Source organism: Trichoderma gamsii, assembly GCF_001481775.2.
Source record: "Trichoderma gamsii strain T6085 chromosome Unknown Scaffold_14.2, whole genome shotgun sequence".
Lineage (NCBI taxonomy): Eukaryota > Fungi > Ascomycota > Sordariomycetes > Hypocreales > Hypocreaceae > Trichoderma > Trichoderma gamsii.
Genome location: NW_020171351.1, coordinates 607,972 through 624,158, shown reverse-complemented (window position 1 = coordinate 624,158; position 16,187 = coordinate 607,972). Strand labels below are relative to the sequence as shown.

Genomic DNA, 16,187 nt, shown 5'->3' with positions numbered 1-16,187 from the left:
AATCTGTGGCCTTTCTTTACCAAGCCCGCCCTGACTAATTCTCCTCCCGGGCGAAGAAACCAATGATGGCGAATTAAACAGGCCCCCGTCCAGTCTACCAGGCCAGTCCCCTCGGACCATCGCTCACAGAAACAGCAGAAACCAGCCAAATTGCATTGAGCACGCGCCTTGGAAGCTCCTTAGGCGTCTGGCGTTGAGTCTAGGAGCGATCACGACATCGACGCCAAAGCTTCCGCGATGTCGAGCTAAGGCCTCTGATTGGCTGAGAGCGGGGACCCCAGGCAAAAGATTTCAGTATCATGGACAAGGTACTTCACACAATTGCTCAGCACTTATTCGAGTAACTTCTACTTGCGAGAGCTCCATTATTGCAAATACTGGGGCTGCGAAGGGTTTTCCGGGGCCTTGTTGGCTTAGAAATGGAGGTGGCTGCCGGAGATGAAATCGCAAAGGAGGGAGGGAATGATCTCATCCCATATGACGAAAAGGATCTGGAAGATAATCGTCAAGGCTCGTCATGGAAGATGATTTTATGGGAAACACCAAAAAGGACTGGAAATCGGGAGGTATAAGAGCTGTTAGAGATATGGGTCAAACAGGGACGACTCTGGCCGTTTTTTTGCTGGAAAAATGATGCCATCTCGGTGGGCAGGCTCATTTTTGGGCGCCTTCGGGCTGTCGGCGGCTCTGAGGGAGTCGGAAGCCGACGGCCGTTGGATAATTAGATTTGCACCTTAACCCGATTTTATGGGTCTTGGTGTGGATCATCGCGAGGGCCCGAGTCGGCTCGTCGCTCGACGGGATCATTGGAGAGCTTGAATATTGGCTGAATGGGGAAGGATGTTTTACTAGCGAGTGTATGCGTCAGCTCGCGAGACGAGTTGCTTTATTAATGACTGCAGAAGAAGCTATTGATTACATAGGCTGCAAGTGTGAGGGGCATGCTCTTGTTCTCTATGCGCTTTTTATAAAGGACTAGCTACTCATTCCTGTGACGAGGAAGAGCCGGGATAGGACTGGGTCGTGTCTCGTTGCTGCGAGTTGCTGCGTCTGGCAGCGCTTGTCAATGCCTGGCTTATGCCATGCATGTTTGTACTCGTACCATCATACACAGCTGCAGCAGGACACTAAGCCTGTTTGCCCACCTGCAATGCTATGAGTGCAACTATACGCCGTGAACGCCGATCCGGAGATACTGCTCATCGGTTTCTATACGCTCTCTGAGCTGCCCGCTCTGGAGCTCCTCCACATCCCACGCCGACCAGATGAACCGACCGTGCAAAAAGGCCGCCTCGTCTGAAGCTGCCCACACGGCAACCGAGGAGGGGAGACTGACTGTACGACAAAGATGGTTAGACCACAAGCCAATTCAATGACGCAAAGAGGAGATTTTTGAAAGTGATAGGCAGATGGGGCCTCCTGTCCAGAGATTTGGGGTATACACGTACTGTCATCCCAGTTCAAAGAGCGCTCAGTGGCGCCATGGCTCTTCGCACCAGGGCTCAAGATGGCCCCAGGGTGAAAGCTGACGATTTGCATCTTGGAAACTGGAGTGTCCCGCGCAAGCTGTTGGAGCAGGAGCACGCCCGAATTCTTGGTCAGTCCATAGATCTTGGTCGTCTCTCCAGCGGGCCAGTCGTGGATTGCAGATGTTGCAACATTAACGAGGTATTTCTGCAGTGGCAAAGTTGTCAGCGAATCGCATGTTCGAAAAGTGAAGCTCATACACAGAGACATCCCCAATATTTACCTTTTTATCGCTGTTTTGCTTCCAGAACCGCTCGCTATAGTGGTTGAGCGAACGCACATGGACAATGAACTGTTCCCAGATAGCTTCCCATCCAGCGTTCCACATCGAAGATACCGCCGCAGAGCCCGTAACAGCCGCGTTCAAAACGAGGACATCGACGTGAACGCCCTCCGCCTCAAGAGAGTCCCACAAACTGTCGATGCTCTCTGGCTTGTTTGGCAAAGCAGCCCTCCCTTCAAACTTGGTGCGTGATTCAGGGCCCGCCTCTTGAGCGAGCTTTGCAGCTGCCTCTTTTTGCTTGGTCTCTTCTCTGCCCACAACGATGACTTTCTCGGCGCCGGCTGCGGCAAAGGCGAGGGCAATGCCGTAGCCAATGCCCCCACTGCCGCCGGTGATGAGGACCGTCCGGCCGGCCTGGGAGAGGGCGGGGCGAGAGGGCGAAATGGCCGGGTAGGAGGATTTGTGGGTTTTATCGGTGATGGAGATGACCCGGTAGGGGATCAGGAAGCCATCGTTTGATGTGGCTGCCATTTTTCAGTGATTTTTGGGTTATAGAGCTTGGTATTGTTAATTCAAAGGCTCCTCTCGAGGCGTATACTTGCTGAACTATGCTTGCGGTTTGAAGACGATTCAACTCTACAATCAAGGCACTTTATATACATTTTCATTCATAATCATTGCCATTTTTTGCGTGCGGCTTTCCACAAATTCAGAAACGCCCTCTATAATTCTCCTTCACGCTGTCTCGTAGCATCTTGACCATCCTCCGTGAAGGCGTGGAGTCCCCAATATCCCCATATGCGGAGGGCCCCATGCGGAATTCCGCACTTTTGTGGGGCGCCGCCGACTTATTATGGAAGCCGATCAGCCGCTCCCGCTTAGAGCCTTCAACTTCCTTGACTCTCTTCCGCAATTTTCTTCTCAATTGTTTTGTCTTATTCTGGGCTATCGGTGTTGACCACGTTAGATACGGAGAAAGCAGCTTTGTCATGTTATCAACTCGTAAAAAGTCATGTGCTGCTTGCGTGGCTGGCAAACGGCGGTGCGATCTCGACTTGCCTACTTGCGCTCGGTGTAAAAGAGCGAAGAAGGAGTGCGTCTATCCCTGGATGGCATTTGGGAGTCCAGATCAGACGCTTGGTCTGAATTCATCTCCAACGAGCGCAGAAAGTGGTATTGTCCAAGATGTGAATGGGATCTGGGCAGCGAGTGCCAATAATAGCAGCAATAGCGAGGATGGCAACCTGGATGCCGTATCAGGTCATCTATCACCGCATCCGTCTCTAACGGTGCCCAGTCCGCTGGTACCTGGCTTGCTGTCTCAGCTAGACGGGTACATTTCCCAAAACCAGGATCAGGCCGTGCTGTCATTGGGCCCGAGTCCCCGGCTGATGCATGCCCTTTCATCGGGCCAACAGTCTCCCGCATCGGACTACTCCACCCCCGAATTTATATACTTTGACATATCAAACACTCCTCCGACCATCGGGGCCGTGTTTCAGTCCAGAACGGAGTATGCGGCCGACCGTCTTGCCTCGCAGCCGCAGATGCTGGCCATGACGGGCCACAACTGTTTCATCCACCACACACAGGTGTCGTCGTCAGAAGTGCTGCAGGAAGCTCTCGCCGCAAGTGCCCTACATTGCATGAGGAACACGGCCAATGCGGCGCTCGTGCGAGGCGAGGTTGCCAAGCGAGTGGTTCGTCTCATTGGGTCCATCCGACACGCCATCACCTCCGCATCTGATGATGCTGCTGCTAGCGGTGGTGTTGGCAGGGGACTCGACCTGCTCCCTGTGCTGCAAGCCCTAGTCGTCTATCAATGCATTCGCTACTTTGCAAGAGACGACGTCAGCGAACGGATGCGCGCAGAACGGGACGAAGCCATTGTGCAATCTCTGCTAGCAGCCCTGTATCCGCGCCTCCGGTCCTTTTCCAAGAGCATCGACAGCTGGGACGCCTGGATCTACTATGAGAGCATGCGCCGCACCATCCTCACCGCCGAGATCCTATCAGGCACGTATCTGTTCCTGAAGCAAGGCTGGGACCAAGTCGAGGGCCGCACGCTGCAGCTGCAGTTCACGGCGCAGGTGGCTCTCTGGACGGCCAAGTCGGCGGTGGAATGGGAGGCGATGCGGACGCGGGGGCCCAAGCTTGAGGTGACGATGCAGTCGTGGATTGAAGATACCCGAGAGGCGCTGCCGGAGGACTTGGACGATTTGGGCCATGTGATTTGGGCGCTGCATCATGGGCTTGAGTTGATGAAGAATTGGCAGGGTGGGAAGGCTGAGGGACGATGGGGGCTGCAGCCTGTGATGGAGAGTTGGAGTTGACGGGCTGTATTTGGATGAGGTTTAAGGGATGAATGAATGATGGGATAATTGAATATGGGAACTTTGTATTTTTATTTTTCAGCGAAGGCCTTGATAGCTGGAATAATACCAATGTGTGAAATTCGATGTTGGTGATGACATTTAGATTTACATTTATCAGCTGTATCTTTTTCTATATCTCATACCTGAGAAAAGATCATTACAGTCAACTTGTACGCAGAAATGATCAGCAGTGCATTTCTTGGTGAGCTTTCCGCTGGCGTCAACTTAGTATCTTATCTAGCTGAGCTGCCAGGTTTCTGCCAATGAGTTGCTCTTCACAGCATCTTTTCATCTTCCCCAAAGCTCACTTCTATTTCAATACAGGCTGCGTGACGTCACCCATGAAACCACTCCTCACAGCAATTTTAATCTCCTCTGAATCCTACACCTAACACCAAATAGCGGTTATTCTCGATACGTTTACTTACAAGGGATGATATAATTGCCAAATTGGCATTTCATCTTCGAGATACTTTACCCTAAAACGCCACTCGCATTTTTGACAGCCCAAGTCCAAGCCCCTACGCAATTGCACGTGGGACTGACAGATGCGGGGCAACCTTGCGGCATGCATTTCAGAAACTCCATCCCTCTCCAGCGGGCGGGCATCATATTACGCAAATCACACCATATTCTCTGTACCGGCGCCCCAGTTTGCTGTTTTAGTGCCCTCGAGCCTACTTTCGGAGCAATTTCTCCACGCCCCGGGCGATCAAACAAAGGTAGCGGGCAGGCTGAACTCGACTTGAGCTCTTTTGCGTGCGAGGCTGTGACTCTGCGGCTGTTGATTTGTCCATCCCATCCAGCCTTTTCTTTTTTTTTTTCCCTGTCCACCAGCCCCGGCGTTGATCCAGCTGCTGTGCTCCAGCCTTTTTTTTCTTTGTTGAATCTCAAGTCGCCATCAAGTCAAATCAAAAGTAAATAAACATGGCAGACGCGGCAAAACAGTCCTCGCAGCGCCCGCAGCTCACCAGCAGCATGCGGAGCAGCTCGTACCTGAGCGACCACCAGCAATACCGCCCGCCGCAGCACCGCATCCCCGAGGCGCACCACGGCATCGACACCGTCGTCGAGGACTCGTCGCCGTCAAAGTCGCCCAAGGCCGCGCTGCCCTTCAATGGCGTGCCGTCGCCCGAGCACCCGCCCATCATTGTCGACAGCGGCGTCACCCACAGCTACTCGCACCAGAACTGCGCGCCCCCCGCCGGCCAGAAGACGGACCGCCTGATCGCGACGCTCTTCTACAAGGGCTCCGACCGAAATGCGCCGGGCGCGAGGAGCACGTCCGGCGGCCTGAGCAGGTCGCGCTCGCCGGCCAAGACCAAGAACGGGCTGGGCGACAGCACCGAGTCGCTGCCCCCGAACATGGCCCCGACGACCAGCATGGACGACTTCCCCCTGGAGCCTCCCACGCAGGAGTCGGAGCAGCTGGACCACCTCTACGGCTCATACGTCTCGCCGCTGTGCGTCACGTCGTTCCTCCATCTCATGTCGACGTTTCCGCTGCCGGACGGCGCGGAGGAGCCGCACTCGTCGCATCGCTGCTTGGACAACCAGGAGAGCCCGCGCGTTGTCGAACTGACCCTGACGCCGGCGCCGGCGCCCAGCTACCTCAGCCTGGATGACTTGCGCAAGCACGAGCTGATTTACCGGTTCGAACAGGAGTGGAACGTGGACGTGGCTCTGCAGAGAGACGTGCTGTGGCGGAAGCACCCCAGATTGGTCGTCTTTGACATGGACAGCACCCTCATCACGCAAGAGGTCATTGATCTCCTGGCCGAAACCGTCAAGGACCCGCCGGATCTTGCGGAGCGAGTCGCCAACATCACACACCGGGCCATGATGGGAGAGCTCAACTTTGAATCGTCATTCCGCGAGCGAGTCGCCCTACTCAAGGGTCTGCCGGCAACGCTCTTTGAGGATCTCCGGCCAGTGCTCGAAGTCACCAACGGCGTGCGGGACTTGATCAAGGCCTTGAAACGACTGGGCGTGAAGACGGCCGTTCTCTCTGGCGGTTTCCTGCCCCTGACGGGATGGCTGGCCAAGGAGCTAGGCATCGACTACGCGCACGCCAACGAAGTGGTCATTGAGAATGGCAAGCTCACCGGCGAAGTACAGGGCGTCATTGTCGGAAAGGAGCGCAAGCGCGATCTCCTTGTTGAGATTGCCCAGAAGGAGGGCATTGATCTGTGCCAAGTCCTTGCCGTTGGTGATGGCGCCAACGATTTGCTGATGATGGACAAGGCTGGCCTGGGTGTGGCGTGGAACGCTAAGCCAACGGTGCAGATGGAGGCGGGCGCGCGGTTGAACGGGCAGAGCATGCTGGACCTGCTCTACCTGTTTGGATTTACGGGCGAGGAGATAGATTTGCTTATTTCTTAGAATTAGCAAAAAGGGTTACGATTACGATGGAAGGGCGTTTGGTGAAAGGAAGGGAAACCCCGGGTATGATGAAGATGACTTGAGAGAATATGATTATTCCATGTGTAAGCTTTTTGTGATGTGATTTTTTGCCTTCGTTAATGAGATGAAGAGGGTCACAATGATAACAGCGACGACCTATTTTGCTTTGTTTTTGCTGCTTTGCTCAAGTGACATTGGATTAATCCACCTGTAGGGAAAAGGGAGACCAACAAACTGTCTGAATATGATATCAATACATAAGAGTAAATGCTGCGACTCACTTTCAATATAAGCAAAAGATATGTTCTTTTTCTTATGCCCCTTTTCTCACGTCATTGTTTTGGTGTAAGACATGTACATGTTTACGCCCCCACCTCCATTCATAAGTCTACACAGGGCGAACCCACCTCACTTAAATACAAAAGGTATGCCTGCTCTGCCGTTGCCTCTCCCTTCACCTCCTCATCCCACAACACAATTCCATGCAACCCGTATCCCATCTCTTTAAGGGTAGCCCTCCTTGCCCCACTTGTTGAACTTGTCGTGGTACTCCTTGGGAGCGGTGACGTTGGGGATGATGACAACGTTGAGAGCGCTAGGGGCATCGCGGGGAGTAGCGTTAGGGTCGCCGCCGGGGTGGTAGGAGTATTTGCCTCCAGAGCCGCTCTCCCAGGCCATCTTGTCGACGTTGACGGGGGCCTCGGAGGTAGCACCAGTGGGAGATCGGCCTGGGAAAGCCATGTTAGCATTTGGCCCTTTGTTTCTTATGCTATGTTTAATGCTGCTAAAGGAAAAGAGAATATGGGAGTAAAGCGAGTTATTGCATCATAGCACGCAAAGTGCATGTGCATATATCAATATACATACCAAAGTAGAAGCCAGCACCGCCCAGAGCGAGGGTCATGACACCACCAAGGATCTGTAAATGAAACACATGAACCATTAGCCATCAATTTCCTCCCAACCTGAACTGAAGCCTCGACATTGCGGAGCCGAGCAGAAGAGCTTCGTGTTTTCAATTATGACGCACATAGATCTCGGGGTTTCGCTTGGACTCGGCCTGCAGCTCCTGCTTGGAGGAAGTCTGCAGACGACGAACAGTCGTAGAGAAGAAACGGCGGGTGATCATGGAAGCCATTGTGTCGGGTCGGATTGGCTGGTTTGGGTGGAAGAGATGCGATTTTGGAACGAGGTTGGTTTTGCTGCCAAAAGCTTGCCGGAATAGTGGTGCTAAAAGCTGGGGGGTCGTATGATGAATTGCCCAGCCCGAGATTCCGAGCCTGCCATTGGCCAATGCCGAAGGTGGGATGCCGCACGTGAAAAGTCACATGAATCTTAAAGAAAGAGAAACCGCTTAGGTAACCATGAGCTCACAGCGCAGGCACAGGCGTGGGAGATGAGAGAAATCCTGGTTAGGCATCGATCCGCCTGGGACACCAGCACGCGCTAAGGCCTGTGATGGCAGCTGGGCAATTTCCACGAGCCAATAGCGGACGCGGCGGATTTGGCGCATTGACATGGATTGGACGAGAGCTCAAAGCAGGTATCCGGAGCTTGCCAGGACACAGCCAGTGCCTGAACGCCCAAAGCTGGAGCCTCTTTGTCTCGTTTCCTCTTACGAAGCATGCCTGTCGATTCGTCTCCGTATTATGCATCGATATACGAAGGCTTTTGTAAGCACGTCTATGTCTTGCTTTGATCGGTAACACAGGCCGTTAATTGCGCCGTCATGCAACGCCCCGGGCTGCAGCTCGATTCGCGCACCTTGGCTGCAATGTGCTCCGTGCAGCAGCATGGCTGGATGTACCGCCGTCGCTGCGCGCAGGTACTGGCTACTCACTTCGCCGCCGCATCTCCCCATAAGACACTCGTAGCCAGTACGCCATGCCTGTACTGCGACTACCGCGTCTGCCGCGCCGGCCGCAACCACCATTAAATTGCGTAGAGACAATCGCACCAATGGCCCAGCCCCTTTTGCGGGAAAGGAGGGTCTGCGCCGACGGCATGCCTGCAGCCTCGTTAAGCAGCTGGCAGGGCATTGTCGGAAAAGTGGACGAACGGCCCAGAGACGCTCGTCGCGAGAGAAACGCACGTCGATGCAATTTAATGCTCGCGGCCTCTCTTCTCTCTCTCTCTTCTCCTCCGCTTTTGCCGGAGCGGGCGTCCTTCCGGCCTTGCCTCACTCACAGCGCCGAAACTGCCTTATCGCCTGGAATCTTTGTTTTTTCCCTTGCCAACTTGAAGCATCCCCGCTTCCGACACTCTCTCATACAGTTTTGCGCAGTCTTTTTTTTCTTTCCTTTTCTTTTTTTTTTCGATTCGTCTACGCTCTCTCTCCCTTGTTCTTCTTTTTATACAGCCCTTTCGCCACGCTCCTTTGACCGTTACGCCTGCTGTGGACTCTCGCGATCCGACCCACGACGACTCTGTTGCGCGACTCATCTTACAAAGCAGCTAACCTGAATAATCACGATTTGCACACGAACCATTTTTCCCAGCGACCGAAAGCTACTTCGTCCCTTGACCCCTATCTGCGCGTTCCCGGCAGCCGCCTGCTCTGTCAAACGTCGAGTCGATCTGTCACACGCTGTTCACACGATCTCTACTTGCGCTCAAATTTGTATCCCTTTAGCGGAATCCTCGGGTCTGGTGCTTTCGAACAGCAGAAGCGAGAGAAAAAAGGACAGCACCAGTAAATCACACGACAGAACGGGCTATGTTATAGGGCCAGCTGCGAGCATCACACATTCGGGACCATCACGATGGCGTCCCCGCACCCAGACGAGCCTGCTGCGCCGTCGGGCGACGAGCAGACGTTTTCAACTCCCGAAATTTCCAACAAGTCCGACGCGCAGCGCCCTGCCAGCGTCGTATCCTCTCATATGACGGACATTGCCAGCGAGGATGAAGGAGATGATGTTGCGTCGACATCGGCACCCAAGACGCATCGAACAAGAGAATCGGGATCGGTAATCCGACCAGAGACATCCAGGACGGGAGCCTCGACCCCCAAAATTTGGGGAGGTGGCAGGAAGAATTTGACTGGCGTGGGGAAGAGAGGAAGCGGCACAAGCACGACGAGCTCTGCACTGGGACGATCGCCGAGTCTGACTTCGCGAAGTCATGTCCCGTCTCTGACGTCAAACGCCTTTTTCCACCCCATGAGCTCGCAGAAGCTGCAGGCCCAGAGAGCCGGAGCTGTGCGGCCCATTTCGACGAATCAGCCACCCGCTGCGCCCCAGCCACAGTATGGGGACCTTCCGGACAACGCAACGGATATTGATGGAAGCGTTATCCACGACTTTGCACCCTTGGCCAGCCCTATATCACCCGTCCAGTATGTCATGTATACCGAAGATCACAGGCATCTACCCTCCCGCGGAACCGACAACACCGAACATACCTTTGACCAGGGCACCGATGCGACCAGCCCCACTGGACATTATGCGGCTGGGAGCATGTCGGAAAGCGTTCGACCGCTGCGCAAGGCCTCGAATCCAGAGAAATCCCCTCCGCATCTCGACCTCAGCGGAGACAAGAACATGAGGGGCTTTCCTAGCCCGATGCTGAAAACACCAAAGTCTTTTGGATCGACGTTCCTGCCTGGCTTGGGCGACCGAGACCGCGACCAGAGCCAAAGCGGCCAGAACCGAAACACCGCCGGCGTTGAAAAACTTGGTTCTACTGCGTCATCACCGCGATTGAACCCTGTTGATTCCCAACATCGGCCCAAGACTGAGAGTACCGCAGCATCTCACAAAATCCGCAAGCAACGCAACTATGAGTACTTTGAGGGCAACACCATGTTCTGGTTTGGAGGCCGATGGCAAAACACCAGGCAGCGTCCCATCAACATTGCCACTGGGGTTTTCATCGTCCTCCCCTGTGTTCTATTCTTCGTCTTTGAAGCACCGTGGCTGTGGCACCATGTTTCTCCTGCCATCCCCATCATCTTTGCGTACCTTGCGTACATTTGCTTCTCATCTTTCCTTCATGCTTCTATCTCAGACCCCGGGGTAAGTGCTGGCATTAATAATTTTCCTGGATGAGACATGACATATCCACATGTCTCCAAATTCACATTCCTAAGAGTTGCTGGCTTTCAGTGCTAACAGACACCAGATTCTCCCGCGAAATCTTCACCAGTTTCCGCCTCTCGGCTCACTTGAAGATGCGCTCCGTGTCGATCCCCCGACAAACGACTGGACCCTGATAAAGTCAGCGGAACCAACAGCCGCCGCCATGGAATTTCCCGTCAAGCACTGCCGGACCTGCAACATCTGGCGGCCGCCTCGTGCTCACCATTGCCGTTTGTGCGACAACTGCGTGGAGACGCACGACCACCACTGCGTGTGGCTCAACAACTGCGTTGGCAAGCGCAACTACCGATACTTCTTCACCTTTGTCTCATCCGCCACCTTCTTGTCACTCTATTTGATTGGAGCCAGTCTTGCCCAGCTTATTGTTTTCATGAACAATGAAAACATCTCATTTGCCAAATCCATCAACCACTTCCGCGTTTCTCTAGCCTTGATCATTCTGGGAGTCTTTGCGTTTCTCTACCCCGCTGCCCTCATGGGATACCACATATTCTTGATGGCTCGCGGCGAAACGACGAGAGAATTCATGAACTCTCATAAATTCACAAAGGCCGAGCGATACCGACCGTTTGACCAAGTCAGCTTCTGGAAAAACATCTTGGCTGTCTTGTGCAGACCTCGGACGCCTTCTTACTACCAATTTAAAAAGTCATATGACAACGGTGATCAGCGACTGGGCCTTCACCGAGACCAAAGACCGAGGCTCGATTCTCGAGGCCTTGAGATGGACGCAGTCAAGCCCACATCCGCAGGCTTCCAAGGCCCAGTTGCACTACGAGGCGAGAGCCAGGGCGAACCTTGATGTTAATGACCTCTGCATATCGCGTTTCTTTTCCAATTGCTACTTTTTACCACCCATTTTTTTGTTATTTTCTTTACGCAACCATGATTGCGATGCCCCATTTTCTATTCATCCATACTTACAAAAATAATTCATGAAGGAAACACATATTGTTAGAATGGACATACGTGGAGCTGCGGTGTACGACTCTTGCAACGTATTGCAATATAGCTAATGTATGTGTTTCGAATTATACCCTATGTTGGCGGTATATCTATACCTTTTGTGTATTTTCATCCCCCCTTTCTTGGCTCTTTTCATCCCGTCGATGTCTTTTTTCTTCTTCTTTTACACTTTTGATTGGAGAGGCGTGGTGGCGTCAATGAGATGGACAAATATATGAAGCGTAGACTCGGTTCACGAATTTTAAGTTAAAGCATGCTGGTCTTGGTTGACAATGAGTTCGGTTTAAACACGAATACAAGGTTCTATTCTATTTTGCCTCAAACCTTACCTCTCTTTGTGAATGCTATCTGTTTCATGGTCATTTGTGTTGGATACAGTGTGAACCATTATAAACGAAATATGGAATCACCTGCAATACCAAGCTGGCAAACATTAAAATGAGCTCTTTTTAATAACCGCGAGGCCTGTCGCATACCGATTTGTCAACCATTCTGCCCGTCCAAAGATGACGCCCCCAATGACCCACGTGGAGTTGTCAGTGGTGATAACGTCAGCGAGCACATGCAAAGCTAAGGAGATAAGGGGCTGATAAGAGAATTTTTCAAAAAAAAAAAAAAAAAAAGAGAAAAAAAAACTTCGGGCTTAGGAAGCTAAGCTGATAAGCCAAGATGCTAAGGCTCTGGGGGGCTCCAGCCAGTGCAGTGACCGCTAATAGTCACTAGAGGGGGGCGCCGGTTCAGCTGTCCCCGTATAATTCTTCCCTTTTTCCCTAGGACGACATCCGCCTCTTTTTCTTCTTCTCCCCAGACGTTGCTTTTGCACAGCCCCTTCTTGCGTCCTGCGGCTGAGACTCTTTGCTCTGGGGAATTAAGTCTCGTTTTTTTATTTTTGTTTTCCTTTTTATTCTCTTCATCTACAGAGTCAGATTCAGCAGGACGCTTAGAATCACCGCCATGCCTCACCCCGTCTCGCCGCCGTCGGGCCTCCCGACTGTGGTTTCGAAAGACGCCCCTCCCCCGCCGTCACAGGAAGATGTCGCCGCCTTTCTCAACACAATCTTCACTGCTCAGACATCCTCTGCGTCCATAGATGCCTGCTACGGCCTCTGCGAAGTCCTCCTCAACTCGGTCGGGTCTACCGGCCTGGTCACATACGGCGTCCTAGCAGAGGTCAAGAAGGCGGCTGCTGATAAGAAGAGCGGGCTCCGGAGAGAGAGCAGCCAGAACCTGCTGGGCGCCATCTTTGAGCGCTTCCCCCCGAGGGAGTCCCTGAGCGAGGTTGTGCTGCTGGTTCAGGATGCCAGCACCGTGGCCTGTGCCCTGGACGCCTTGTCAGATAAGGGCTCCGTTGTCCGCGAGGCTGCCCAATATGGCCTTGACGCACTCTTCTCCAACCTCAGCGCCGAGGCCCTGGTTGTTGGACTGCTGCCCGTGTTGACGCAGTATCTGGAGAAGAAGACGGGCAAGTGGCAGGGCACCGTGGGAGCCTACCAGTTGCTGCAGAAGATGGCCGACAAGTCCCAGATGGTCGTGGGCATTACCAAGGAGGAGGCTGCCGAGAAGGATGTGCTTCGCGAGGCCATGGGTGCCAAGCTCGCCGCCTTGATCCCCATCGTCGAGGGCGGCATGCACGACTTGAAGACCGAGGTCGAGAAGCAGGCTGTTAAGACGATGAACTCGCTCACGACCCTCTTGTCCAACGACGATGTTGCTCCTCGGATTCCCCTGCTCGTCGATACTATGCAACACCCGTCTCCTCAGACGCTCCAGAAGGCTATTCACGCCCTGTCAATGACTACATTTGTGGCCATTGTCACATCCCCCGTGTTGGCTCTGCTGACCCCTTTCCTCGAGCGATCTCTCAACACCCCCACCACGCCACAAGAGGTCCTCCGCCAGACCGTCGTCATTGTCGAGAACTTGACTAAGCTTGTCCATGATCCTATCGAGGCTCGAACTTTCCTTCCCAAGCTGACACCTGGTGTTAAGGCTGTCTGCGACCGCGCCTCTCTTCCAGAGGTTCGCGAGATTGCAGAGAGAGCCCTTGCCACCATGGAGAAGGCCATGGGCAACGACAAGGACATTATTGCGAAAACCAAAGCCGATGACGTTGTCAAGATTCTTGATGAGGAGGTCAAGAAGCACAATGCGATTTTGCTGCAGTTTGAGATTTACCAGATTGCTAAGAACTACATCGGCGAGATGGTCGCCACTGATGTCAACTACCGCTTCGTTCAGCGAATCTCTGCCAAGATTGCTCCCTACCTGAAGAACCTGCTGCCTGTTGCCGACGCCTATCAGCAAGTAGCCGATGCTATTCAGCAACACTACGTGGAGGAAGATGAACGCCGCTACGGTGTCCCGGAGAAGGAGGATGATGGCGAGGTCGAGATTGTCAACGCGGATTTCTCTCTGGCTTACGGTGGTATGCTGCTGCTTTCTCACACCAATCTGCGACTTCTCAAGGGTCACAGATATGGTCTTTGCGGCCGCAACGGTGCTGGAAAGTCTACCCTCATGAAGGCCATCGCCGGTGGTAAGCTGGAGGGTTTCCCTCCTCAGGATGTCCTCCGCACATACTACGTCGAGCACAACCAGGGAGAAGATGCCGACATCAGCATTCTCGAGTTTGTTGCCAAGGACCCTGAAATTGGTCCTCAGGGAAATGACCATATCTCCAAGGTTTTGCTGGAATTCGGCTTTACTGATGGCCCCGAGGGTCGCCAGTCTCAGGCCGTCGGCTCGCTCTCTGGTGGTTGGAAGATGAAGCTCGCTTTGGCCCGAGCCATGCTGAAGGGTGCCGATGTCCTCTTGTTGGACGAACCTACTAACCACTTGGATGTTGCAAACATTGCCTGGCTTGAAAACTATCTCAAGACACACCCCGACATCACCAGTTTGATCGTGTCCCACGACTCTGGCTTCCTGGACAACGTCACCACTGACATCTACCATTATGAGCCCAACAAGAAGCTCGCTTGTTACAAGGGCAACCTTGCAGCCTTTGTTGAACTTCGCCCTGAGGCTAAGAGCTACTACACCCTCTCGGCATCCAACGTCCAGTTCAAATTCCCTCCCCCTGGTATCTTGACTGGTATCAAGTCTCAGACCCGTGCCATCATCCGTATGAGCAACGTCTCCTTCACCTACCCCAAGGCTCCCAAGCCTTCACTGCAAGACGTCTCTTGCTCTCTGTCTTTGTCTTCTCGAGTGGCTATCATTGGACCCAACGGTGCCGGCAAGTCTACTTTGATCAAGTTACTCACCGGTGAGACCATTCCTACGGTCGGCAAGGTTGAGAAGCACCCCAACCTTCGAATTGGTTACATCAAGCAGCACGCCCTGGAGCACGTTGAGATGCATCTTGAGAAGACTCCCAACCAGTATCTGCAGTGGCGATACCAGCACGGTGACGATCGTGAAGTTCACATGAAGCAGACTCGTGCTTTGTCGGAGCAGGATCGTGAGCAGATGGACAAATTTATCGACCTCAAGGACGGCAAGCCTGCTAAGCAAATTGAATCGCTTGTTGGTCGTCAAAAGTACAAGAAGACGTTTCAATATGAAGTGTAAGTGCAGATTGAAAAGACATACTCTCCTGGATCAATTAAGCTGACTTTTAAAATAGTAAATGGCGTGCAACCCTGCCCAAGTACAACACTATGATCTCTCGTGAGACTCTTCTCGAGCTTGGTTTCGATAAGCTGGTGCAGGAGTTTGATGATCACGAGGCGTCTCGTGAAGGTCTTGGATACCGTGAGCTTCAGCCATCCGTCATCTCCAAGCACTTTGAGGATCTCGGCCTGGACCCTGATATCGCCAACCACAATGAGATTGGTTCGCTGTCCGGTGGTCAGAAGGTCAAGGTTGTCATTGCCGGTGCCATGTGGAACAACCCTCACTTGTTGGTTCTGGACGAGCCTACCAACTTCTTGGACCGAGACTCTCTTGGAGGTCTGGCCGTCGCTATTCGAGAGTTCAAGGGAGGTGTCATCCTGATTTCCCACAACGAAGAGTTCGTTGGAGCTCTTTGCTCTGAGCAGTGGCACGTCGACAATGGACGAGTCGCCCAGCGCGGAACTGCCGCTGTCGATCTTGGCCGTTTCGAAGACAGCCGCCCTGGAAGCGGTGTCACCAGCACCGCAGTCAGCACCGCAGCCAACTCCGTCGTGAGCAGCGCTGTCAACTCTGGCGTCGAGGACAACGGCGAACTCAAGTTCAAGGCTAGAAAGAAGAAGAAGATGACCAAGAAGGAGGTCAAGGAGCGCGAGGTCCGTCGCCGTCTGAGACACATTGAGTGGCTCAACAGCCCCAAGGGGACTCCTCACCCCCCTGACACCGATGATGATGAGTAAAAAAAAGCTGGCTTTCATCAGGTCGTTTTTTTTAACAAGGGAAAAGAAAAGTTTTTGTTCTTTGCTTTTGACATTTCAATGGCACTTTGATATGTGCATCTTGCCACTTTTTCACCAGTTGGGATATGCGATATACATGTTTCGTGTTAGCGGTTCTGGTAGAGAAGCTAGCGTGCGCGCTCGCGCTCTGTGAGGAGGAACTGGATAGATAGAATGAGATGGATAAACTGTGATATGG

General features: G+C 53.2%; 6 protein-coding genes across 6 annotated transcripts; 4 read left to right on the top strand and 2 right to left on the bottom strand.

The window, feature by feature from the left end:
* Positions 1–1,165: 1,165 nt before the first annotated feature.
* Positions 1,166–2,281, bottom strand: TGAM01_v204874 (hypothetical protein; the record flags this gene model as incomplete). Its single annotated transcript, XM_018801430.1, has 3 exons — positions 1,166–1,335; positions 1,449–1,674; positions 1,751–2,281. 3 exons carry the CDS (start codon positions 2,279–2,281, stop codon positions 1,166–1,168), a joined length of 927 nt encoding a protein of 308 aa, XP_018665223.1.
* A 458-nt stretch (positions 2,282–2,739) lies between these two features.
* On the top strand, positions 2,740–4,083 carry TGAM01_v204873 (hypothetical protein; the record flags this gene model as incomplete). Its single annotated transcript, XM_018801431.1, has 1 exon — positions 2,740–4,083. One exon carries the CDS (start codon positions 2,740–2,742, stop codon positions 4,081–4,083), a length of 1,344 nt encoding a protein of 447 aa, XP_018665224.1.
* A 969-nt stretch (positions 4,084–5,052) lies between these two features.
* TGAM01_v204872 (hypothetical protein) lies at positions 5,053–6,507 on the top strand (the record flags this gene model as incomplete). Its single annotated transcript, XM_018801432.1, has 1 exon — positions 5,053–6,507. One exon carries the CDS (start codon positions 5,053–5,055, stop codon positions 6,505–6,507), a length of 1,455 nt encoding a protein of 484 aa, XP_018665225.1.
* Positions 6,508–7,032: 525 nt separating this feature from the next.
* On the bottom strand, positions 7,033–7,666 carry TGAM01_v204871 (hypothetical protein; the record flags this gene model as incomplete). Its single annotated transcript, XM_018801433.1, has 3 exons — positions 7,033–7,256; positions 7,396–7,447; positions 7,559–7,666. The coding sequence occupies 3 exons, from the start codon at positions 7,664–7,666 to the stop codon at positions 7,033–7,035; spliced, it is 384 nt and encodes a 127-aa protein (XP_018665226.1).
* A 1,624-nt stretch (positions 7,667–9,290) lies between these two features.
* On the top strand, positions 9,291–11,430 carry TGAM01_v204870 (palmitoyltransferase ERF2; the record flags this gene model as incomplete). The annotated part of the gene is made up of 2 exons (XM_018801434.1): positions 9,291–10,544; positions 10,651–11,430. 2 exons carry the CDS (start codon positions 9,291–9,293, stop codon positions 11,428–11,430), a joined length of 2,034 nt encoding a protein of 677 aa, XP_018665227.1.
* Positions 11,431–12,548: 1,118 nt separating this feature from the next.
* On the top strand, positions 12,549–15,949 carry TGAM01_v204869 (elongation factor 3; the record flags this gene model as incomplete). The annotated part of the gene is made up of 2 exons (XM_018801435.2): positions 12,549–15,163; positions 15,223–15,949. 2 exons carry the CDS (start codon positions 12,549–12,551, stop codon positions 15,947–15,949), a joined length of 3,342 nt encoding a protein of 1,113 aa, XP_018665228.2.
* Between the last annotated feature and the right edge of the window lie 238 nt (positions 15,950–16,187).